Raw genomic sequence first — 26,534 nt, 5'->3', positions numbered from 1 at the left:
GGACCTCTGGTGGTCCAGGGCCCACAGTTTGGGAACTGCTGGTTTAGGGGTCAGTGCTAATGTGCAGAATTAGCTTAAATGCGACCAGCATGTATCCATGCCTTGTGTCCATAAACAGTGCACTCGTTGCAAATTGCTATGCAATATGAACTAATCTGCACCTCTGGAACTAATGCGCATATTGAAATTTCGTTTTCCCTGGGATTTTGTGTTTCTCAAAATGTTGCAATGTATCGTAATATCAGACACATTTTGAGAGAGAACTTGAGAGAGCATGAACATTTTTATATGTACTTTGAGAGGACTTTTTAAAAATTGCAGATTGATTAGGAAATGGGTAGAAATGTGGAAGTGGCCAGACCAGAATTAAATTCACCTATCTCTTTCTTTGCACAATTACTTAATAAGATGAGAATTTCATACGAGCCTATAATTTAGAATATTATAACCCTGCTAAAATCAATGACCATGTTGCTGCTGACTTTTTTATTGTGCCTTATGTGATTAGAAACCATAAACATGCTGGTTTTGAGTCTGGGCTCCACGAGTTACATTTATTTTCTCAACAATATTATTGAACCTGATTCTTGCTCTAGAACTGTTGATTGCTGTTTTGATTTTAAAAATAATAATAAATATTTTTTGTATAAAAAATCAGTAAAGATGGATCAATGGAAACTGAGCTTTGACATTTTAAAATCAAGTGGTGGCTTTTAAATCATAGGTTTACAAATGCAGTCTCATCACAGTTTGATGAAACCCACAAAGTAACAGTTTTCATGCTTTGTTTTGTTTTTAAGATGTGTCAGGTGTTACTGGAAAAGGGAAAGTGCTGTTGCACATTGAAGGCTAACTTTGAGGAGGCCAGAATTAGTGTGATCAGATGGATGAAGTGTACCTATGAAAGGGAGATTGGAATGCCAAATCATGGATTGGTTTCATTTCATATGAATCAACAATCAAGGATTCTCATTGCTGCCCCTACCTCCTGATTTCCGTATGGTGATTCCTTCCTGGTTTTAGCAAAACATTTCATTTCTTTCAAATTGGAAATCTTCGATTGTGGCACTCGCCTTGGATATCAGTACCAAGCCATGGTTCGATGTTGCACGTAAACCTTTCTAAAAGTCCATGCAAGATTACACTGCAATTTTGCTCCAAGCAACAGGCTACTCTTTTGGAATACAGTGGTACCTTGGTTTTCGAATGTAATCCATTCTGGAAGACTGTTCGACTTCCAAAACGTTCGAAAACCAAGGCACAATGGGTGGTCTGCAATTTCAGTGGAGAAAATTGGGGGGGGGAGGAACTCAGCAGAAGCTGTTTGACTTCCGAAAAGCGTTCAAAAACAGAACCAATGAGTTCCAGGTTTTCGGCGTTCAAAGCTGAAACTTCGGCTTCCAAGATGCTCGGAAACTGAGGTACCACTGTATATTTTGCAGAGGTATCATAAATTTACATTCTTGTTTTCAATACAGGAAGAACATTCTTCGTTTCTTGGATGCAGAAAGAGATGTCTCAGTAGTCAAAAGCAGCTTCAAGCCAGGAGATGTAATCCATTACGTGCTAGACAGACGCCGCACACTAAATATATCTCAGGATTTACACAGTCTTCTTCCTGAAGTTTCACCGATGAAGAACCGCCGATTTAAGTCATGTGCTGTTGTAGGAAATTCTGGTATTCTCCTTGATAGTGGCTGTGGAAAAGAGATTGACAACCACGAGTTTGTTATAAGGTGAGCATTCATCTCTCACTTGACAGGTTGTCTTTTACTTCAGCAGTAATGAACACAAATGTTTTAACTTGGAACAATGATTTGGAATTGCTAAATGATAACTTTCACTGTGTGGTGCCCAGAGTTAAATATATTTCACAATAAAAAGAACAGGTCCGTCTTTTATATTGCAAATGAGAATTTGCACTGTTGGAGACCGCAGTGAGATTTGTACTATTGTTTTGTAGGTTCTGGTTTTGCTCTTTATGCAGGCAAAAATCACTATTCCAATAGCAAGCTGGCTCTGCAAAATGAAAATGTTTTCATTTTCTCCTTCCTGCCAATAGTCATAGCAGAAAATCACCACCTTTACTTATTATATATGCACTGTATGGGGTACAATTTATGTGAAATGCATTGAGGATTAGCCAGATAGCTCCCATTAAGGGAATTGGAAGTCACACATCTACACCCTTCTGTGCTGCACCGAAAATATATTCTGGCTGCATCTGCAAATGTATTCACATATTTTAGTTTAAATAATTAGTTTGTTTGTCCAAAACAAAGTGTTCTACTTTGTCAAAGGTCAGCGAGAAACTGAAAGGAGTTGTGGGCACTGTTTAATAGACTGTCACGTACGAATGTAAAACAAGTTTTAGTTGAAAATACGAGGCATTGGGTGCCATCCAGAACCATTAAAAATCAATCTGAGTCTTGCTGCTGGCTTGAGTGGAATATGGTTTATGCCCACTATGCTTTTAGCAAGTCACAGTTTTCCATGCCTAATAGAACGGACATGATCCTGCCACTTTTTCTCAGCTCTTGTATTGAAATCAGTGGGCCTAAGTCTGCAGTCTTAAGCAAGTTCAGTATTGTGAAGGCTCGAGTTCAGTGGGACTTACTTCTGAGTTTGTATACCTAAGTCATAGCTGTCAACATTTCCCTTTTTTTAAGGGAAATTCCCTTATTCCAAATAGGATTCCTCACAGGAAAAGGGAAAAGTTGAAAGCTATGACCTAAGTACTTACCATGTAAGTAAGTAAACACTATTGAAATCAATGTGAATTACTGCTGTGCCTCATTTTTGTGAGGTTTGGTTTTTGATGTGAATGTTGTTGCTTTAGACTATAGAATGAAGCTGTCTGTGAAAAATTCAAAACTTGCTCTTTGCACATTTTTGACACCTATTTACTGTTATTGTTGCCCTAATATACTGCTGGTTCATCGACCTGTACATTCTGCCCCAGTTAGTCATCTACATGTGACTTGGCTGGGGCAAGGGGAGAACAGCCAGATTGCCTTGGCCATGGTGACACATGCCATATAGGATGTCTTGTCCCCTCTGCCTGGAACAGTACCCATGCTTTCACAAAAGGCTGTATGTTTCATAGGAAGTAAACATTTTCTTGAAATATGCCCCATGCTATTTTAGCTCGGCGTTACTGAAATCATGCATAGGATTTCGCTGTTGAAAGTGCTGATGGATTGAACCTCTGCCCCCTCTCATCACTGATAAGTACATCCAGGACTTAGTGCAGTGAGAGATGGAATGATATCTCAAAATATTACTGCACCTTTCTTTTCTTAATTGCGGAATGCTGTCCTTGATTAAGAGACTTTAAAAAGATCAAGAATGCACACCCAGAACCCTACCAGACACTCCTTAGTCTACAATGTTTTGTTAAAACGGGTGCACCTGATACCTTTTAAGAGTTTTAGACCTTAAAGCATGTAAGATAAAAAGAAGTTAAAAGGTACTTGCTTTTTCTCTGTATACAGTGAAAGAAACAGTAAGTGAAACAAACATTAAGTAACTCCAAGACATGCACTGTTCATCCATCAACTCCAAGCATATACAGTAGATTTTTTGAGCTTATTTTAGAATAGCACAGGGGTCAGCAAACTTATTCAGTAGGGGGCCGGTCCACTGTCCCTTAGACCTTGTGGAGGCCGGACTATGGGTTTTTTTTTGGGGGGGGTGAGCGAATTCGTATGCCCCACAAATAACCCAGAGATGCATTTTAAATAAAAGGACACATTCTACTCATGTAAAAACACGCTGATTCCCGGATTATTCCACAGGCTGGATCCATGGAAAAGCATGTTTGAGGCCTGGGTCTTTTATTAGTGCCACCACCTGTTCTCCTAACTTAGGTTCTCATATTGCTCTATTTGGACACGGAATGCCCTGTGATTTACTCTTCTTTCCTTTGTGACCAATGCAGACCCATTCCTGCTAGCCAGAATCTGGGAATGCTCTTCTTATTTGCATGTGTTCAGAAAGGGGACAGACTCACAGGAGTCATTGCTTGTCTGAAAAGTATAATGCAGGCAGCTGTCTTGGGATTCAATTTTGAAAATAATATCACATTCAATACACGGGATACAAGTCTCTCAGTGTGTTAGTCAAGTTAACTGCTATAGCTGGCATGTTGGAATCCAGGGATGTATAAACTTTTAATATCTGCAGACTAATTCCAATTTATCCAGCAGTGAATCTGCTAAAGCAAGATGAATGCATAGCATAGGATATTCAAGGATGTCGTGTGCGAAGTATTTGAAATCAGCAATGTATGCATTCATTATATTCTATTAAATGGATCTGGATTTCTATTTTTAAAGGGGCTAGACTTGATAGATCTTGCTCTTCTGTAAGATAGCGCAAAAATACTCCTGTACTGTTCCTAGGGCAATTCTCTGGAAGCAGTCTGTATTACAAAAGATAAGAAAATTTATGGCTAAGTCTCTGTGCATCTGTAAATGGCATGGTTCTAGTTCATGCTTTCCCTACATGCTCTCTTGCAAGAGATTCAGTCAAGAGCTGGCTAGATAGTTAAGCTGAAATACCTACCATTAAATTGATCAGATAGGTCACAACTGACTTTATTGATGAATTATATGAATAAAATGGTAGGAATGTTGCACTCCCCCACCAGAAACGGCAATCAAACATTTGTTCAGTTGATTAGAGCATCCTTGCTAGTGTGAGCAAAAATCAGCTACTGACTTTCTGTTGTTCTTCTGGCTCCAATGTAAGAATTGAATCAGGCATATGTGAAAAGCCGTAAGGGAGGACAAATAAACCTGTATGTAAGTAGACAGGAATTTAGAATAAGAATGTGAAATAACACAGAGATGAAGTCAGAGATGTAGATTCCGTTTGGATATACTTTCTTTCTCCCTCTCTTTCTCCACTCCATCAAATTTCCTGCCCACTATTACACAGGCAGAGTTTCATAAACCTGATTCCTTAAGTGGCCTGTGTATACCTCAGAAGAAGCCATATTTTTTTCATTCTCTAGAGTGATGTGTGGTCAGTGTTTTTTATTTTTTATGGAGTGGCATTGTTGTGCTAGCTAATGATGCCATTGCATTCTACATGGTGGGAGAAACTTGCTAGTATTATTCGAGATAGTCTTAGTGTCTGCTACATGGCCAAGTATAATGTCTAGATGGGCTTAAGCTTTCTTGACTCAGGAGGAAGGCCCATAAAATAGCCATACTTAGCCAAGATTCGGGAAGTAGCAGGTAACTTCTGAATAAAGGAAATTGGTCTTCAGCATATTTGGTTGCAACCAACGCTGATGCTCTGCCTGCGCAACAGATTTTCACTCGTGCAGAGGAATTTCCTTTTCCTCTTGATTGCAGACACCACCACACCTCAGATCCTCAATATCTGTTAGGGAGCAGACTAAGGGGGATGCAAGGAGAAGGCGGAAAGTTCTGTTGTGTGCTCACGCAGTGTTGAATATAGCCCATTATGTCCGTGTCTAAATATCACTCAAGAACAAGCATGCATGCAAAAAGATGGTAACTTGTTGGTTATGTAATTCCAAGCAAGTAGTTTATCCCTGCTTCACAAAATACTATTGAACTAGTAAAAGGTAAAGGTACCCCTGACCATTAGGTCCAGTCGCGGATGACTCAGAGTTGCGGTGCTCATCTCACTCTATAGGCCGAGGAAGCCAGCGTTTGTCCACAGACAGCTTCCGGGTCATGTGGCCAGCATGACTAAGCCGCTTCTGGTGAACCAGAGCAGTGCACGGAAACGCCGTTTACCTTCCCGCTGGAAGGCACTTGCACTTCGATGTGATTTCGAACTGCTAGGCGGGCAGGAGCTGGGACCAAGCAACGGGAGCCCACCCCATCGCGGGGATTTGAACCACCAACCTTCCAATTGGCAATCCCTAGGCTCAATGGTTTAGACCACAGCGCCATCCATGTCCTGCCACTATTGAACTAGGTCATATTTAATAAGTATGCTTACATTTTTACTTTCACTAAACATACCTAGAATTCAATGTAACACCAAGGAGACAAAGCGACAATCCCCTGTACTGATTGTAAGCGGCTGGTCAGAAATGTCATAGCAGCTGCTGCCCATGGTTCTGAAGTTTCATGGCTCTTCAATGGAGGAGAATGTACTATTGGGGGAAAATGGGGTGGCATGGCAGGCAGAATTTGGCCCGCAGGTCTTAAATTCCCCTCTGCTGTACTAAATCATGCACTATTCTGATTCCCAGTACCTCTGCAATTTCCACAATACCTGTTGCAGATTATACCCCAACATCTTACATTTATATTTTGTGGGTGTATATTTTCCATACAGCAGATCTTTAGCTCTCCAGCTGGTGGTCTCATGGGCATATAAGTATTATCTGTATAATCTTTACATAGCAAAGCAGATCGAAAGATAATGTGTATGTAGATTTGAAGAACTGGATTGTAGAGTTAAAAAACAACAACCAGGAATAAAGTGTCTAGGCCACATCTGCTTGTTGAAGCAAACACTCCAGTCTCTCCTACAGAAAGCATTAGAGTAATTTCAGAAGGTAGATGTATAGATCAAGGATGACAATCATTATTTTATGCCGTGTTATTCTTGCTACCTGTTATTCACATGGAAAAACTAGCCTTTGAAGCTGTCACACGAAAGGCCATTCAGGTCCCCAAAGACTCTTTTATATCCAAAACTGAAAAAGTCACTATAAAAAATAAGAATGAGTGAACGTGTTTTTGGCTCTCCAAAAGAGATGAGATTTTGCAGATCAACAATGAGAGACTGAAGCGAGTGACAACTATTTTAAAAATGTTCATTTTCGTTAAAAAAAGAAAATAGTCGTTCAGCCTGTTCTTCATATAGTCTGACAATTTCTTGTTTACCAGGCAGGTTTTTAATCTTGCCTAAAGACCAGATGGCAGGACTGGAGAGGCTTTCACTCTCAAGAGACTTGGGTGAAACACGGGTGAAACTGGCTACCTTATATTCTCTTTCCCCCTGAAATTTAAATATATCCCTTTTGCTTATTTTTTTCATGCCCTTACAAACTACTGGCTTCAACAGATGAAACAATCTGAGAACTATGTTTAGCATCCTTCATGCAACTCAAAACTGAGAATGTGAGTTCTTTCCCCCACTTTGTTCTTTCTTCCTCAAACTAATCAATTGCAGCATGCTGAAACCACTGCCACTGTTTTTAGCAAAGCAACACGCTGTCCATAAATAGGTACTGTAAAAAGATAAAATTCACTTTCCTAAATTTGTTTCTGCACAGAATGAGTGGCCTCATGCCTGTAGATTTACATACTGCATGCTTGCGAAAGTGGGGACTCTCAAGTGACATTAATGAAACCTCAAAATATAAATGCAAAATAAAATTTTGATGGATTTTAGTAGCTTACTTTTTATATTGCAGAAGAACCTACTGTAGTTGGCTCATGGTATCAGGGTCCCAGATGCCACTGGCTATTGAGTGTCAGTGGGAAAGAAATATATTTCCTCTTTTTCAAAATCCAGATTAACAACAAGATATATACCAGGCTTCCTCAACCTTGGCCCTCCAGATGTTTTCGGCCTACAACTCCCATGATCCCTAGCTAGCAGGACCAGTAGTCAGGGATGCTGGGAATTGCCGTCTCAAAACATCTGGAGGGCCAAGGTTGAGGAAGCCTGATCTATACATTAGGCAAGCAGCATGCACTTACAGTCCTAGTAAGGTTAGCTCAGAGATGTAGAACCTGTGGCCCTCCAGATGTTGTTGGAGCCCATCAGCCTCATATAGCATAGCTTAATAGTCAGCAGTCATGGGAGTTGTACTCCAACAATGAATGGAGAGTCCTGGGTTCCTTATCTGTAGGGTAATAATAATAATAATTTGTTATTTATACCCCACTCATCTGACTGGGTTTCCCCAGCCACTCTGGGCAGCTTCCAACAGAACACTAAAATACAATAAACTATTAAACATTAAAAGCATCCCTAAAAACAGGGCTGCCTTCGGATGTCTTCTAAAAGTTTGGTAGTTATTTTTCTCTTTGACATCTGGTGGGAGGGCGTTCCACAGGGCAGTTGCCACTACCGAGAAGGCCCTCTGCCTGGTTCCCTGTAACTTGGCTTCTCGTAGCGAGGGAACCGCCAGAAGGCCCTTGGCGCTGGACCTCAGTGTCCGGGCAGAATGATGGAGGTGGAGACACTTCTTCAGGTATACCGGACCAAGGCATTTTAGGGCTTTAAAGGTCAGCACCAACACTCTGAATTGTGCTTGGAAACGTACTGGGAGCCAGTGTAGGTCTTTCAAGACCGGTGTTATATGGTCTCGGCGGCCGCTCCCTGTCACCAGTCTAGCTGTCGCATTCTGGATTAGTTGTAGTTTCCGGGTTACCTTCAAAGGTAGCCCCACATAGAGCGCATTGCAGTAGTCCAAGTGGGAGATAACTAGAGCATGCACCACTATGGCGAGACAGTCTGTAGGGTCTCAGCCTGCATACCAGATGGAGCTGATAAACAACTGCCCTGGACACAGCTGAAGTCATATCTTTTTTTGCAGCCATTTCTTGATCTCTCATGATAACTGTTTTTTTTTTCATGGCCTGCTTCAAAACTTAAGAGATGACACGTTTTATGATTTGCTGCATGCATGACCTGTTAAATAAAATGTCCGTTTGTATCCTAAGGGTCAGTGCCTGGACACTTGAAACTTTGAAGTTTAAGTTCTGTATTGGTCTGGCCCATAAGTATTCCTTGGTAAGGCTAAGACCAGTAAAATAGCAAATGGGTTTAGTGTCTGTTTTTAGTTAACCTCATTACTTTTAACACAGCAATACGCGCATATGTACCACAGGCTTTGTATGGAAGAACAAAACCTGGGAGGGTATGCTGGAAAAGTGTAACTCATGAAATAGCTGGACACGGAAAACCTTGAAAAGAGCTCTCTGCTTCTGAAGAATGGTATAGAGGCAAATTTGTGCAAATATATATATATATATATATATGCTTTCGTAGATTTTCACGGGTACAGGAATGCAGGTTTTGGTGTCTTCGGGTGTATTCCCGTGTAAGAGTTGGGGTGTCTGGGCGACGTTTCGACGAGGTCTCACTCGTCATCTTCAGGCTGGTGCTTTCGGCTTCTTGTTACTGGAACAGAGCTCTGTTCCAGTAACAAGAAGCCGAAAGCACCAGCCTGAAGATGACGAGTGAGACCTCGTCGAAACGTCGCCCAGACACCCCAACTCTTACACGGGAATACACCCGAAGACACCAAAACCTGCATATATATATATATATATATATATATATATATATATATGTGTGTGTGTGTGTGTGTGTGTGTAGAAAAGCAGGGAAAGTGTTGGACGGTGGAAAGTGGTTCTATAAGCTGTGGCTTAAAAGACACACCAGACCATAAGATGCACCTAGTTTTTGGAGGAGGAAAACAAGGAAAAAAAATATTCTGAATCTCAGAAGCCAGAACAACAAGAGGGATCGCTGCTTTTGCTGCGCAGTGAGTTTCTGGCTGTTCTGGTTTCTAGGATAGCTTGCTGTTCTGGTTTCTGGGATAGCTGCGCAGCCTGCATTCACTCCATAAGACACACACACATTTCCCCATACTTTTTAGGAGGGAAAAAGTGAGTCTTATAGAGCAAAAAATACGGTATGTTACATTGGCCAGACAGATGCTTCCAAAAAGCGCATCTCTGTATAATGTTCTCTGATACAGATCTATGCACAAGTTACAACATTGTACAAGTACTTATACTTTTTTAGGGGAGAGGGCTCTATCATAATGGGAAAGTCTTCTTCTCTAACCGTGGGTAACTTATAAATACCCACTTACCTGATACCTACAAAGTAACTCGTGTGTTTTGCCTAACATTGGAAATAGGTCAAGAGAATGGTATATAAGTTTACAGAGATGGGGAATCAGGCATTGTGTATTTCTCCCCCGCCCCCTAAAGGCTGTGGTCAACCTGTAATCTCCATAGCACCCACAGTTTATGTAGTTTGAATGTCTGCCAGCTTCTTCATATTCCGCCTTAACACTCTTTCAAGATGACTTCACATCATCCAGCTTTTCTTCTCCATCCCTTTGCTTTGCTTATTTTGCCTGATTAGGAGTTCTTGCAGAAGTGCACTTAAAATATGTATATGCCTCCAACCCTCCAATATCTAAAATGTACTGAAATTTTCTGCTCTGGAGAGAAGCAGCAACATAGACTCTTATCCTTTTTCTAACTATGTTTGATAGTAGCTACAGGAACTCCCAATTTTTGTTTCTGTTTCATTTAGTTGCAATGCATTTTTTTTAAAAAAGCATCACTAATTTCCCCATTGTTAAACACTGATGTTAGCTAAAATAGTGAAATCTTTCTAAAGTTCTTTTGCTGCCATTGTTTCCTGGTTGCTCACAGATTGCATTCTAAATCCTTCCATAAACATATTAATGGAAGGTTCTGCAACAAAGGTATCAGTAGCATTGCAGTCTTTCACAGGAAGTGATGAATCACTGATACTCTTGCTGTTCATATTTATAGTCATGCACCTGCTTCCTTGAGTCAATATGCAGTCTGAAGAATGGCACTTATTTCAGATATGTGCTCATAGTGGAATGGACCATGCTGCAAATGGCTGAAATATTTACAGGAGTGTTTTGTAAGATGAAGTGCTTTTTGAAATAGAAGGAGAGGTGGCTAGATTATCACAACAACTGAGATTTTAAATAACAAAGCTGCCCAGAGATTATTTTGAGCAGATGCAAAGGAAAGCTTTTCTTCCTTCTACCTTCTGAGTAAAAGAGACATTAATTTAGATGGGAAAAGTAAAGATTAGGGTGTAATCTTATTTACAGTAGGTGGCTGGGTGTGATGATCTGATGCTTCCAGTATTCTTCAGCTTATACTTGGCATTTAGGTAACTGTGGCCTGGTAGTCATTTATGACTGGTGGACGTGTATTTTTTATTATAATTACTGAAAACCTATGAGGAGATTTGCGGGTTGTACTTTAGTTGTACTAAAGTAGCAATGGTGGGTCCAGGATGCCAGGGAGGTTGTCTCCTCTTGTACCAACCTACCTACTTCCCTAATATGAGATGGAGAGGCCCTTATCTGTGTCCCATCTAGGATGAAAGCGTGGTTGGTGGTGGCATGGGATAGAGCCCTTTTAGTGGCTCCCACCATCATTGTAGAACTGTCAGGGTTCAGCCCTTCCCAGGCCTCAAACCTGAGGTATCCTCAGAAAAGGAGCAGAGGATACGGTGAACCAGGTAGGAACTTCAGAGCTGCATCAAGCATGGATGGACTAGCTGGATGCAAGGCTACTTGAGAAACTGAGGAAGCACCTGCTCAGATCAGGGCTGGCTGAGAGCTGGGAAGGGGCAGAGCTTCCATATCCTGTAGAAGCTCCCAGTCTGAGATGATTCATTGTGGAGGCAATAGTTCTTATTCAAACTCCATCCTGCCTGACATGGGGAATATGGGCAGGACACATTGCCCTGAGAAGACTAGATGTACCCCACTTACCTATGGCTTTTTAAAATGGCAATGATTTTTCTAAACCTGAATCCAATCCTTAGCAGGAGACTTGCAGGACAGACAGCCAAATCATATGGAGAGGCTATTGTCCCTACTTCCTATAGGAAGCAATAAGGTCAGTCCCTCAGTAGCCTTTGCCATTGATGTCAGCCTGCGTCCCCTGCTCCTATGTAGTGATGCCTAGAGTTATACAAGGTGACCAGTATAATAAGTTTGCTATGCCCTCACGCCTGCCTTTGCTTACAAATGGCAACACATTTGGGATTTTAAAATAGAAAGCTGCCACTTATACAATGGTATTTGAGGTTTTATGGAACATTTGACAGCATTTTACAATGTTCAAATAATAAGCAGTCAGTTTATGTCAACTAAGTAGCATGGCAACCATTTTATAAAAATATACATGTTTTTACAGATAAATATGTGAGCAGGGCTGCATTACAGTTTGAAATACCAGCCGCAGAATGATTAATTTGATGGTTCTTATGACAGCATTCTTATCAGTGCATCCTGATGGCAACTGTCGAAAGGGTGTAAGTGTGAGTGAGTGAGTGAGTGAGTGAGAGTGTGTTAGGGATGAATCCTTCTATTCCAATCTGTGTCAGATCTGCCAGTGCTCATCCATAAACCCATTCTGTCCATTTCTGAATTAATATATGGAATCTGCAGGGGAATGTGGGTTTTAAACGCGTTTTGACACTTTTTGAAGCCGAGAACTGTGTTGCAAAAATCGGAGAAGTGCAAAACCCCTAGGATAATTGTGTGATGATTTACACATTAGACTGGGAGGTGTTGATCAGGTTAGTCTGCATTGGAATTCAGAGAAATCAAATCCCTCTAGTGTGGTACCTTTAGAGTAAATGAACACTCTGTTAATTTCAAGAGCACTGGTTAGTTCCTTACAGCCTAACTATAAAACATTCTTCAGAAGTTCGTTGCATTCATTGAAATGGTGCTTATCTTCTAGGGAACACACTTTAAATCAGTGGCCCATTCATTCAGTAGGTACGCTGTTCTTCGTCTTGCTTAAGTGCATCATAAAGTAAGAGGTCCTTGTTGATTTCAGTGGGATTTAAGATGCTTCTGGATTTCACCCAATATTTTTTAGATGACTAGATGCCACACAGTGCTTTGTGAAAGCATGTGGGACGCCACAGCCTTGCACGTTCATTTTCAGCCTTTATTTCACGCACACCTTTTTATCTGAGTTAATGTTTCATATTTATTATTTTATTTTTTTCCATTAATCTCTTCCTCTTCAGGTGCAATCTAGCTCCCGTGGTGGAGTATGCTGCCGATGTGGGGACTAAATCAGATTTTATTACCATGAACCCATCAGTTGTACAAAGAGCATTTGGAGGCTTTCGGAATGAGAGTGACAGAGAGAAATTTGTGCATAGGCTATCCATGCTGAATGACAGTGTCCTTTGGATCCCTGCTTTCATGGTCAAAGGCGGAGAGAAGCATGTGGAGTGGGTTAATGCATTAATCCTTAAGAATAAATTGAAAGTGCGAACTGCCTATCCATCACTGAGACTTATTCATGCTGTCAGAGGGTAAGTGTCTGGAAAAGACTGGCCTGTCCTTGGCACAATAGAACTCATAACTAAAATTTTCACTAGAGTGAAAGAATAGCACTGGAAAGGTTTATGATAATTCTGTTCTTACCACAATGGAGTATGCTTTCGATAAAGTCATGCTTGTTTGCCTGAAAACGTTTCCCACTCATTTAGTCCAGGCAGAGGCAAACATTGGCAATGATTTGATTTGGTGACCTCCCTTTCCTCTTTTTATGGGACAGAGCCACTTTATGAGGAATTATTTGAAATCTTCTAATTTATAACAGAACCAGCTAATCCCAGTATTAAACATTCTTATTTGAAAGTTGTGTTTCTGTCCTCCAGCTGTATGCGTTAAATTTCTTCATCTGAAACAGGCCTTTAGTAGCCATAATTCTCCTGTACAATCAAGAAAATGGATAGTCTTAACAGGCCAGACATGGAGTACCTCTTCGTGATTTGTTTTTCTCTCAATCCTTCTTGTACCTCTTTTTAAATTCTCCCCAAAAGTTTCTGTGTCAATTTAGAAAATATAGACAAAGTTGCTATTCTAATTTCAGCTTGGTTGTGTAAAAATCATGTCTAGCTCCTATTGCCCTAGTTCCTCTGTTTATGCATTAAGAATTGCATTTTGTCACAAAAGTCGAATTCTTGTCTGTCGTGATGTATTAAGTCTTCCTTAGAGACACTTCTTTCTAGGATTTATTTCTTCATTGTGCTGCATTGCTGTGCTGTGTGTTTTCCTGTTTCGCTTTTTCCTCTTTTCTTTTTTAAAAAATGGTATCATAGCATATTTGTGGCTAGAATTAGTAGGTTTTTCAGTCCATTAAGCATTGCTTGCTTATTAAATGGGAGATACCCTGTGGATTGAAGATGCTTTATGAAATGATAGGATTTTCATACTGAACTTGCTGTCAGTATTTGTGCCCTGTGCAAATTTAACTGTCAAGTATGTAGTGGGTTGGATGCAGAGAAATGCATGCATAAGGAACTGGAAGAAGCAGACTTTAATACCCCTCCTCCCTGGCAGAAAACCTCCCCCATGAGCTGTGGCACAGGGGTCTGAGAGAGCAGGGAATACCTGAAAACAGAGGTTGCCTTCAGCCATTTTTTTCATAGCCGCTCTTTTTCCTCTCAGCCCACTGCTTTATCCCATCCAGCAATGTCCCCCGATCCCCTGGGAAGCCGCCTCCAAGAGCTTCTGGTGGAGGAGGTCCTATTAAGCACACATTTCTCTGGATCCAACAGAATATTTTCTTCATTGATAGAACGTTTGAATGATATTAATCTAATACAGGTGGTGACCATATTGTTCAGGGGGTTCCATTTCCAGTCCCTGTGCATGTCGGGTGTGTTCATAAGCCTGCCCCATTCCACCCCGTTCTGCCCTCTTCCGAGTCCAAAATAACTCATGTGTCAGCTATCACATGTCAATTGGACGCACCTGAAATGTTCGCTGCTTGTATAAAAAGGTAAAGGGACCCCTGACCATTAGGTCCAGTCGTGACCGACTCTGGGGTTGCGGCACTCATCTCGCTTTATTGGCCGGGGGAGCCGGCGTACTGCTTCCGGGTCATGTGGCCAGCATGACTAAGCTGCTTCTGGTGAACCAGAGAAGCGCACAGAAACGCTGTTTACCTTCCCGCCAGAGCGGTACCTATTTATCTATTTGCACTTTGACGTGCTTTCGAACTGCTAGGTTGGCAGGAGAAGGGACTGAGCAACAGGAGCTCACCCCACTGTGGGGATTCAAACCGCCGACCTTCTGATCGGCAAGTCCTAGGCTCCGTGGTTCAACCCACAGCGCCACCCGCATCCCATCGCTGTTTGTATAGATCAGCTTTTAAATCTCATTCAAAACATTGCATCGATTTGGAGATTGACTTGGCTCTGCCACCACAGTTAGAAGCTTCCACATGCCCATTGCTGGAAACGGCAGGACAGGAGAGTGTTATTGGGCTGGAGTCCGGCTTGTAGGTTTCCCATAGGAATCTGGGTGGCCGCTATAAGAACAGGATGCTGGACTAGAATGGCCATTGGCAGGCTCTTCATTGACGGGCCCTTCTATGTACCCCATGAAAAACATTTTAAATATGTACCAGAAGGTTTTGTCCATTTTGCAAGTGTCCCTGATATTGTTATGATGGGGCTCTTTCTTATATCCACATATGTTCACAAGTCATTTCAAAATTTTAAGTATATTACACAAGCACAGCTATCAATCAAATGAACAATCTTTTTTTAAAAAATAGCCCTAATGCAGTAAATTGATTTTTTAAAAAAATGAAACAAATCAAGCATACATTAACTTCCATAGAGAACACTCCTTTCAGCTTTTCCGTCATCTCCCCCAGTCTATAGTTACCTACAAGCAAACAAACAAAACCCTTCATATTTTCCCTGTGAGAGTATCGATAGAAGTTCAACTTCCTTCCGCTCGGATAGGGATTGAGCGTGGGAGAAGGATTTGATTCAGTTTTCATTTAAAGGTAAACCTGCTTAATTTCCAAAACATTGCATGAACTGAAATACAGTCATCCTTTGAAATGGTCGTACAGTGTCTACAAAAATGCCTATGTGAGGGTAAAGTGTGCAAAAAAACACATATAGTCATGAAAATGACATACAAGAATGCATTCTATCTGGAGAAGTAGCTTTGCAAAAATATGTGTATTTGGAGAAATTTGCACTAATTAATTTTCACGGCAGCTGACATGGAAATGGGGAGAACTGAACAAAAGATTAGAAAAATGAGCAACTTAGAGAAACCACAATTGACAGATTCTCTCATCCCTGTTCTTGATAACACATGCTGACAATATTTGCATTATACTTACATCCAAGGTAAGACTGCTCTCAGAAGCAGAGAGTAGAGCCAAACATCTGAATGCCTTTTCCAATTGTTCTCTGTGTGACTTTTCTCACAAGTAGTTGAAAGGATTAAAATGCAGGCCCTGTTTTAAAAGGCTGGGGTTTTTACTCAGCTGTAATGTTTAAGCCAGTCTTTTAAATCCAACTTTCCCCATCTTCAGATCTTCCCAAGAAGAAAAAGTGTGACATTCCACGCAGCAACATGAATGATATTTTCACTCTAGCATCTGAACATTTTTCAGCAGCACTTTTCTGGGGCCCTTGCTCCCCATAGCTTTGTTGATTACTCTGTTAAATAAGCTCATATCACCTGTTAGTTACAGAGGTAGAGAGTTGCCACCATTATACCTGGTAGGACTCCTGTAGAGCTGCACAAAAATCAAGGAGACCAAAAAACCCAGAAATGAAACAGTTGCAGGGTTTGGGGTTTTTAAAAGTCTGGTTCAAAGATGCAGTGATGGAAGAAAGCTATACATGAAATTCTGTATGTCATGCAGTTATTTTGTTTGCTGTTGGATTGTTAGGGGAGAATTTAAGACCATCAGAGCCATTTATGGAGGGTGGGAATACATCAAACAACAAAGCAGACAGGCTTTCAGAATTAAAAATCAGGATTAAAAACTAAAAAGCAAAAATCTTTGCCTCCTTCTGAAAGGAAAGGAACTCTACAGTTCTATGATTCTATAATTCTTGGGAGAGTCATGGTGTTCCAATGGAACAGGTCCTGTACTTGCTTGTGAAGGGACCATAGGGGGCCATTTGAGGATGGTCTTAATCAGAGATGCTTGCAAAGTTTTCCTGAGCCAGGTTTAGGGAAGTCTTTTAGGAACTCATAAAAAGCATGCTCCAAAGGCAAGGCTGACTTTATTCTGTTTGGATGAAAATCCATGGCAGAAAAGATGTGCCAGCTTCCCTGGCTGACGAAAGCGTTCCATGGCCAGAAGAGAATTGTCTCCTGGCTGAGCAAAGCTTTATCAGCCAGGCATAATGGCAACAAAAGATCCAGTTGAAAATACTTTTGGCATGCTGAATATTCGGCTGCCAGAACCTCTACCAGCCACTTACTTCATTACTGTTTAATGTGATGGAACAAGGCTGCTCCATCCCATTAAATATTACCAGAATCAAGAAGTACAGGGGCATTAGAGAGAGTAGGGAAGCCAAACCTTCATGAAGAAGCTGCATATGTTGGTGTTACTCTCCCATTTTTGGACTTGGGTCCCTGCCCTCTTTTTCCCAGCCTTCTCTGAGTTCACAAATTAAGTGTTTATGCCACCAGATGAACCCACAAAGACCTATATTTTCCTAGCTAAGCAGAGGGAAAGTGTCTCTTTAACTTGCTTAAAAGCAATGATGGGGCACACCAGCAGAGCTCATCTGGCAGGCCTGCTTGGGCATCTGTTAAACCCTGTCCTTGTCATCTCCCTGCCCCACTTCTGTCCATGTAAGTTGTAGCAATGCCTGTGTGAGGAGTGCAGTCCCACATCTTTGCCCCATCACACCAGCTGCTACTGAAAAGTAGGCCTTTTCTGAGATGGTGCTATAGGAAAAGAATGCAGTGACTAGAAAAACTGGGAAAGCTGCTGCCTCTGATTGGGAACAATTCATGGAGTTGATACTAGAGTTGGGCATAAATGATGCTGGGTCAACATGGCTTTGGTTGAGGCAGTTCCCTTTTCCTAATTGGACATACAGTGGTGCCTCGCAAGACGAAATTAATCTGTTCCACGAGTCTCTTCGTCTAGCGGTTTTTTCGTCTTGCGAAGCAACCCTATTAGCGGATTAGCGCTATTAGTGCTATTAGCGGTTTAGCGGCTATTAAAGGCTTAGCGGCTATTAAAGGCTTAGCGGATTAGTGGCTAAAAAGGCTATTAGCAGCTTAGCGGCTTAGAAAAAGGGGGGAAGCGGAAAAAAATCGGAACACTCGCAAGACGTTTTCGTCTTGCAAAGCAAGCCCATAGGGAAAATCGTCTTGCGAAGCAGCTCAAAAACGGAAAACCCTTTCGTCTAGCGGGTTTTCCGTCTTGCGAGGCATTCGTCTTGTGGGGCACCACTGTATTTAGTATTTTTAGTGTCATATTTAGCAGAGTGTACAACAGGACTTTTCAGAAATAATGTTGCCAAGAAGAAAATATATGAGTATTATGTGGTTGTTAAAATTTAGAAAAATGTAATATTTTAAATGAAATTGTACATTTCGTGTGTGTGTGTGTGTGTATCCTCTTCTTTTGTTATGGAAACCTTTAACAACAACAACAACCTTCATAATTGATCTGCACTCATCCGTAAGAGCTTAGAAGTGCAAAACATACCAGTATTAAGCTATGCTGACTTTAAAGAATATTTAAATCAAATGATATTATATGAGTCTTGGATTCTTGGGTACCACACTTCCTTTCTGTGGGCAGAACAGTAAGAAAAAACTGGAAAGTACTACATACATATTGCCCTGACCACAAAAATAATGGAACTTAAAAATTGTATGGCCTAGGGGAAACTGTTTCAGAAAATGCTGCACATCCCTATTCATTTGTTAAGCCTTTCCTCTCCCCATTGGAAGAAAGTAGGTATGTGTGTGTGTGAGAGAGAGAGGCAGAGGGTGTGTGTGCACGCGCGCGGTTCATGCTGGGTTGAGAATTTCCTCTGGGATGCAATGCCTGAACAGGCACAGTGTTGTGTTGTATTCTATTACGAATCAAGCCTCGTATGAACTTAATATGATCTGTGCACGTCAAAGCAATCTTGCTCTTCCGACAAAAGGGAGTGATATTGTTGTCGGCTTCAGCTGCTATTGAGCACAGCAAGATCTTGAAAACATGAGCCATTAAGTTACTATCTAATAAGCAAATTATGGCAAATTAAGGAATGCAAATTTAGCAGAGGCATAAGAAAAGAGTACAATGGGGAACTGAAGATTGCTGCTAGGCGGGGTGTGTGTGTGTAAGAGTCAGGAAATAGCAACATACTCACTGAGGCCTTGCCTTTTAATCGAAGAAGGGAGGAAGCTGTGAAAAAGCTTCTTATGATGTTCCCATTAGATAATACCAGTTATCACTGGCTGCATGGCAACACCAAGAGGAGATAATGTGGGTGCTACTGTTGAAACACAGATGAATCTGATTTGTGGGAAATACAAACCTATGGAAGTTAGTCTAATGTATATACTCTTAGACCACCCATCACCACTCCCAGTTAGTAGATGGCTCTGCGTACTATGGGAGGAAGGAGGTGCAGATAAGACTAGAAGAGCCATAGGTGCATGGTAGGGTGCACACTTTGCATTCAGAAAGCCCCCAGCCTCTTCCATTAAAGCAGGAGTGGCTAATATTGCTGTATCCCAACTCACATCATTCCCAGACAGCATAGCCAGTAGTAAGAATTACTGTTGCTTTTCCAAAGCCATCACTTCACCATTGGAGGCAGTGTTAGAAACTGAGATATGAAAGCTAGGAGCTAAATGGCACCTTAAACCTAGGATGTGCATAAAGGCCACAATCCAGCCCACCCCCCTGTGAAATGAATTCACATGGTTTAAGTTTAAACATTAATGGGCAAAATTTGGCCACAACTTTATTGATTACAGAATGTGAGCGGTATTGGCTTAGGCACTGGCATCCAAACTATAACTGACTCCTGCCCGCCTTGCAGGGAGACTGGTAAGGGTAACCACCCAAAGAGGGAGCTCGGTCGATGGCAATCAATTCAAGCTCTACCCCGGGGCTCCCGGTGGGACATGGCATGGACCTCACCCCTCCGCGGGCTTCGGATGAAATCCAGACCCCCGGATTCCTTTAACGGAATACCCTTGATCATGAAGGGGCAGGTGATGGCCGCACCTCCCCTCCCCCCCACATCACTAATCCAGTGCCTAACTGCTACATGAGTTGCTCGCCACCGATACCCTCACACCTGCTAGATATGAAAGCTAGGAGCTAAATGGCACCTTAAACCTAGGTTATGGGTGCAACAACAGAATGTCTAGACACGCTTTTTAAATAGGTTATTTAAATAGGTTATTTTAAATATTTTTAAATAGGTTATTTTAAATAGGTTATTTAAATAGGTTATGGGCGCAACAACAGAATGTCTAGACACGCTTTTTAAATAACAATAATACAAAGCTGAAAATGAATGAACTGCAGCCAAAATATTATGTTCATTTTTCACATGGTCTTATCCTTCCCTTGCCCACCCCCCTAATATTCTTAAGAGGGTCTCTCCTTCCGTCTTCAGAAAGTAGCTGGAAGTGGGGAGGCAGAAAAGGTCCTCCTTTCCTTCCACTCTGCAGTTATAATCTGAAATCTTAGGTGCAGTACTGCGCCCAGAGCTCAGAAACTGCTCACGCTAATGAAATTTCCTGTTGCAAAATGCGCCTAGAACAATGGCAGTTTCGAACACTGGTTGGAGGTGCTCAGTCCATAAACCATGGGAGCTGTCCCATAGCAAAGGTACTAGCATATTTATAGACAGTATTGCATATTTATAGACAGCATTGGGGAGAAGTTGTTGGTGATGCTGGGACACCTTGGGCCTGTTCTTCCTACAAATCAAAAGCACTCTAGTCTTACCTCATCGATCACTGAAGGGATGACGTTAGCCCTTGGGAAAACAAATCCCCTCAAGTCCACACCTGCCTGCCCTGGGCATGGACACAGCTGCCACTACCTCTTCCAGCCCAGGCTCTGTGGAAGAGGGTTCCCGAGTGAATGACTGGCAATGTCACTTGCCTGTTCAAGCTTAAGAAAACCCTGAGCTAGATAATAGTTGCAGTAGTGGTAGCAGTGCCTGCTGGATCTCTGTCTTTGTGGCACAGTGGAAAAGGAACACAGGGCTACTCTGGAAATGACTAAGTAGTAAAGCAAACAAAGGGAGCAAAAAGATGGGTGATTAACAAAGCAGAGAGTCTGTGCCAGCTGGAAAATGGGTGAAGACCCTTGTTGAGCTCAGAGTTGGGTAAAAGAACAAAGGCCTGTGGCAGAGTTCCAGGACTGCAGTTTGTCCTTGGAAAATTTTTAAGACACCAGTCAGTTTGGAGTAAGCTCAGCAGTTTATAATTTTATGGAGGGAAATAAAGATGTAAGATTGCTGCAGTTTGAACGGCAAGTGGCCAATGATGCAGGTGGCATCCCTCCGCACTCCAGCCGGGTCACTAGCTGGTCCCGGATGCTCTCCCACAACACTGCACCCCAGGGAAGGGGACATGTAAGATTGATTTGGTTAAACTAGAATATGTAGCCATAATCGAAGGAAACCATGGAAGGATGGATGGGAAGTCAATTAATTGTATTTCCCCCCCTCCTTTTTGTGCTTATTTCTTTCTTTGTTTTTTTCTTTCTGTATTTACCAATCAATAAATTAAAGTTATAGCATTAAAGAAAGCATTGCAGTTTTCCCTGGTGTGCTAGAGGAAAGGTTAGAAGTTAACCCATGAGCAGGAGAGCAGGGCAGTCTGCAAGGCAACAGACAGGACTGTGCCTATGGGAAAAGTGAGACTTTCTTGGAGTGTAAAGCTGGGAGCCCTTCCATCCTAGGTTCAGGCTGTATACAGTGGTACCTCAGGTTAAGAACTTAATTTGTTCTGGAGATCCGTTCTTAACCTGAAACTGTTCTTAACCTGAGGTACCACTTTAGCTAATGAGGCCTCCTGCTGCTGTTGCGCCGCCGCCACACGATTTCTGTTCTCATCCTGAGGTAAAGTTTTTAACCCAAGGTAATATTTCTGGGTTAGTGGAGTCTGTAACCTGAAGCATCTGTAACCTGAAGCGTCTGTAACCCGAGGTACCACTGTATATGTGTAAATAAACCATATATCATAAAGATACCACATTTGTGTGCCATTTCCAAAGGAAACATGAACCCTTGGGCAAACACCTGGAACTCTCTGGAATCTCACACTGCAGTGGAGATTGTGGGTGGTGTGTAACAATATATAGTAGACTGTACAGTACTTAGATTAAAAAAAATTTAAGCAGTATATAAATGCTTTTGAATGCATACATATATACATCCACTCCTGGTGCTGTAGATCACCTCACCAAGTGTAGGCTAAGAGGCAGGCTAGCAGTATTATCACCTATAGCCCAAAGATCAGGAAAGTCCTCGAATGTTGAAGGAACTTGTCTCCAATACCACCAAGATAGCAGGTGGGTAATCATCATCTCTAATGACGTCCTGATGATACAGCAATTTCCACTTTAGTAGCAATGTTGTGCTAACATGTAAGACATACCCTCATAAATTAATGTATTTTATCTGGAAAGTAAAGGAAAGCTTCCCTTTTTAACATTTGCAAACAGTTTATTTCATTCTGATCCATATTAGCAGCCAAGCACTGCCTTGTGTTTTATTTAAAACAGGAACATTTGCATAGAACATCCATTTACAAAGAGTGTTGTTGTTTTTTAATTAGATTTTAATGATGAGGCTGTTAGTCAGCAAAGTCACAGAGGCTGTTATGGCACTTTTTAATACATAGAAATGAATCCAGTGTCATTTTTTTTTAGAATAAATAAATACAGGAATCTTTCTTTTTAAGCTCTACCAGAGGCACATCATTAGGAACATCTCCTCAAGTAGCAACCTGAACTCAAATCGATATAATCTGAGTAGGGAACACATAAACAGGACAGTATTATATTTAATAGCCTAAGTGAGTCCATTAAACTGTTTTGGAGTAAAGGAATATTTATCTCCAATAGTAACATGTCCCTTTGTGCCTGTCTAACAGGCTCTGTTTTACCTTCTGAAAAACACAACTGCTCAGTAGATACTGTGGAAAAGAATAGAATTCTTTTTTCACCCGCTCTTTATATAACATTTTATTATGAGTTCTATCTCTAAAAACTGCCTGAACACACACAATTGAGTTGTTTATTATTTATATCACAGTAATGTCAAAGTTTCCAGCTGAGCATATGGCCCCATTGTTCTACTTTTTGTAGAAAATACAGCTCAAGATATTAGTGGCATGCAGTCAATGTATGAAAATTTCAATGTCAGCAACCTTTTATATTCAGATTATTTTGCATCCGCTTCTATATCTAGAGCTCTTTGGTGTGACCTTGAGGTGACTTACTGTAGCTTGAAGTTTGGAGGCCTTTTTTGGCTGAAAAGTGATATACAAATAAATTAGAAAAATAATTTATTTGATTTGATTTGGTTTCATCAAGTCTTGATACCAGCACATGCTGGAGCATACAGTATCATTAAAACAACCAGACAAATCTGTTCAAACAAATAACAAATCAGATAAAACATGTGAAATTGGTATAGATATATAACATTTAAAATTTAAAAAATACATAATGAAACACCAATTTACAGCTTAAACATCAGGTGCCCTCCATAAAAGCTGTTACCAAAAGGCAAGTCGGGCTGACTCCAGCCTTTCTGCAATGAGGAGGGAATTCTGCAACCAAGGGGCCACCATGGAAAAGAACCTGTTTTATGTTGCTGGCACCATGATATACAGTGGTACCTCGGGTTACATACGCTTCAGGTTACATACGCTTCAGGTTACATACGCTTCAGGTTACATACGCTTCAGGTTACAGACTCCGCTAACCCAGAAATAGTGCTTCAGGTTAAGAACTTTGCTTCAGGATGAGAACAGAAATCATGCTCCGGCGGCGCGGCGGCAGCAGGAGGCCCCATTAACTAAAGTGGTGTATGGGGTTAAGTACAGTTTCAGGTTAAGTACGGACCTCTGGAACGAATTAAGTACTTGACTCGAGGTACCACTGTATTTTAATACTAAATGTTTATCTGAAACAATCTCTTTGTTTAACTTTAAGTTATGTACCTCTCTTGATTAGAAAGATCAATAGTTTATGTCCAGTAAACTATTTTGCAGACAAATAAACACAGTTTCTTGTAACTATTGTATTGCAATAAATGCTGTGTGTTTATTCCCTTTCTTTTTCTTTTTTTAGAGATCAGAGCTGTGCTCTGGATAACTGCGCAACGTATTTGTGCATTGTTTCTAAATAGTTTTTGCAAAATTTTGTTACATAATTGTGGGTACATTGTTGAAAACATAATTGGGATAATCAGTGCACTGCAGTGTTCATTAACAGTTGAAAGCAGTTGCTGAAAGGTGACATTAAAATTATTACTTTCTGCATCTAGACTTCAGTGTCAGGTTAATTGCAAAGTCATTCCAGTTTCCAGGATAGAAATGTAACAGTGAAACATAAGAGGAATTTGATGGATGTTTTTAGGGACATGAAATGCTTTGCAGCCAGACTTCCTTGAATGTAGATCTCCTAGCTGAATTCAATGGAAAGAACATAGCATATATGTATAGTAGTATCCCTTAATACTCCACAGCTTTCCATAATGAGACTGCGTGCCTTGAGCCAGGGATCTCAGACACAGTGGTGTAGTATGGATTGCTGGCAGCCGGAGCAGGGCAAGTGTTGCTCCCCTTGGTGGACTGGGCAGCTGTGCATGCCGGGGTGGTGGTGTGTGGAGCCTGCGCAGAGGGTGAACGGAGCTCACCTCCAACAGGCTCCTCACCCGCTGCCTCCACCCACCCACCCACTAGACCAACCTGTCTGCCACTGCGCTTCAGAGTTGTTCCGCCAGGCCTTTGGTCAGGGCGCAGCCTGACTCCCTCCTCTGGCAACCTGCACAGAATTTTGCTTAATCGGTTGCCATCAATTTGATTTTAACTAATTTTATAATGAAATATTTTTAGAATGTATGATTATTTAATTGTTTATTTGATTGTTGTTAGCCGCCCTGAGCCCGGCTCAGCTGGGGAGGGCGGGATATAAATAAAATTTATTATTATTATTATTATTCAGCTGCCAGGGCTCTGTGCCTGTCGTGGGAGCACTCAATTTTGTCCCCTCAAAAATGTGTGCCCAGGGCCTTGGCTTGCCCATTCCACACCTCTGTTCACACAGCCACAGGTCACCGAGGCTTCAGAGTCTCAGTACCACTAATGTGCCCTGTATAGTTATTTGGCAAGACACAAGATAATTCTGTAAGGGCAAACATGTATCCTTTTGTTACATGAGAATATTTTGTGTCCTTTTGTCTGCCACCTATGCTTTTCCAGGGGTGAAGTACTTCCTTGCATGCCTTATTTTAAATGGAGGAACCCATGATGTTTGTTTGTTTTTATAATTTTGCCTTCAGCAATCTAGGAGGACCCTTTGGCACTTTCCTACTCATTCCTTTATACAAGGAACTGCACAAAGAGTATCCTGTTCTCCCACCCCCCTACATTTCCAACTCTAATTTGTGAAAAACAATAGCATTATGCCTCTGTACTTCCTACCAAATGCTGGCAATAATTTAATTGAGTATGTGCTCAGGAAGACGATGGCTATTTATGATTACTTTTCCAGGGAAATTTCTTTTTTTGGCCAAACCTCAGTTAACAGTTGTGCTACAAATCATCCATCGGGGGAAGTTTAGCTGCCCTGTTTTTACATAGGTCTTTGTAAGTTCTAACTAAAAAAGAATCCCGTTCTTTGACTGTGTATAAGAGGTACGTCATTGCCATCAATGCTCTGTTTTGCTTTATTTGTTTATTTGGTTGGTTCATTTATGTCCCATCTTTCCCAGAAGGAGCTCAAGGTGGTGTAGATGGTTCTCCCCCCTCCTCATTTAATCCTTCATTTAATCCACAGCAACGCTGTGAGGTTGGCTAGGCTGAGAGGCAGTGACTGGTCCAAAGTGGCCCAGTGAGCTTCATGGTTGACCAGGGATTTGAACCGTGGCCTCCCAGATCCTACACTGACACTCTAACCACTGTACCACACTGGCTCCCAGTCCATTCCATTGTGTTTTTTCTTCCAAGGCAGAGGGTGTCTTTAGGAATATGGCTGTGGGGAGATATTTAAAGACTGGTCTCTAATCCACCCTCTTATTTTTTGTGTGCTGGGCTTTCCAGTCTCCTGGTACCCACTTTTAGCCAGATCTGTGCACTGGTCCCAGGGGGTTACTGTGCGGCGTGGTCCGAGTCCAGTTCGAGGTCAAGGGTATGGTATGGAAGCTGTCCGTCAAGGCTGAAGTGGGGTCCAAGGCAAGGAGTCGGGTGTGGTCAGGAACTCTGGCAGAAGAGCAGGACAGGGTGCGGGCAGGAACAGGTTACCAACAACATTGCTCCCGCAACTTGGGATTGGGGCTGGCTGGCTTTTATCTGCCCCGAGCCATAGGGCGGTCCCGGTCCACAGGTGACTCGCATCTCCTGGCCTGAAGACGAGCAATCCTCCTGCGAGAACTTAGTTCCCTCCCCCTCTCTGCCCTGAGCCTCTGCAGCTCAGGAGAGGCTGGAGGGTTACTGGACCCAGAGGCAACCTCACCTTCCCCTGATGCGGCTGAGACTGGAGCACCTGCAGGCAATGGGTTCTCCATCACCTCCGGAGCCAGAGCAGATTCAGCTGGTGCCTGCTCCTGAGGATCCGGCACAGGTGAGGGTCCTTCAGGTTCAAACCCCAGCCCCGGCTCAGCTGGTTCTGGAGGCAGGGACTCCTGTCAGGCTGGGATTCCTCAAGTTCAGCCTCTGAATCCAATTCCCAGGCCATCACAACCTGTCACTTTGCAGACATCTGGGAACACAGGATTAT

At 41.9% G+C, this 26,534-nt stretch overlaps 1 protein-coding gene across 1 annotated transcript in view; it reads left to right on the top strand.

Moving 5' to 3' along the window:
* Window positions 1-26,534, top strand: part of ST8SIA4 (ST8 alpha-N-acetyl-neuraminide alpha-2,8-sialyltransferase 4) — an 82,947-nt gene that overhangs the window by 21,451 nt on the left and 34,962 nt on the right. Inside the window, exons 3-4 of the mRNA XM_082191499.1 lie at window positions 1,479-1,736; window positions 12,787-13,080. Coding sequence (XP_082047625.1) covers window positions 1,479-1,736; window positions 12,787-13,080 — 552 coding nt within the window. The remainder of the gene's footprint in view (window positions 1-1,478; window positions 1,737-12,786; window positions 13,081-26,534) is intronic.

The sequence above is a fragment of the Podarcis vaucheri genome (assembly GCF_965113315.1).
Source record: "Podarcis vaucheri genome assembly, chromosome: 11".
Taxonomy (NCBI): domain Eukaryota; kingdom Metazoa; phylum Chordata; class Lepidosauria; order Squamata; family Lacertidae; genus Podarcis; species Podarcis vaucheri.
This window is presented reverse-complemented; position numbering and strand designations above follow the sequence as displayed.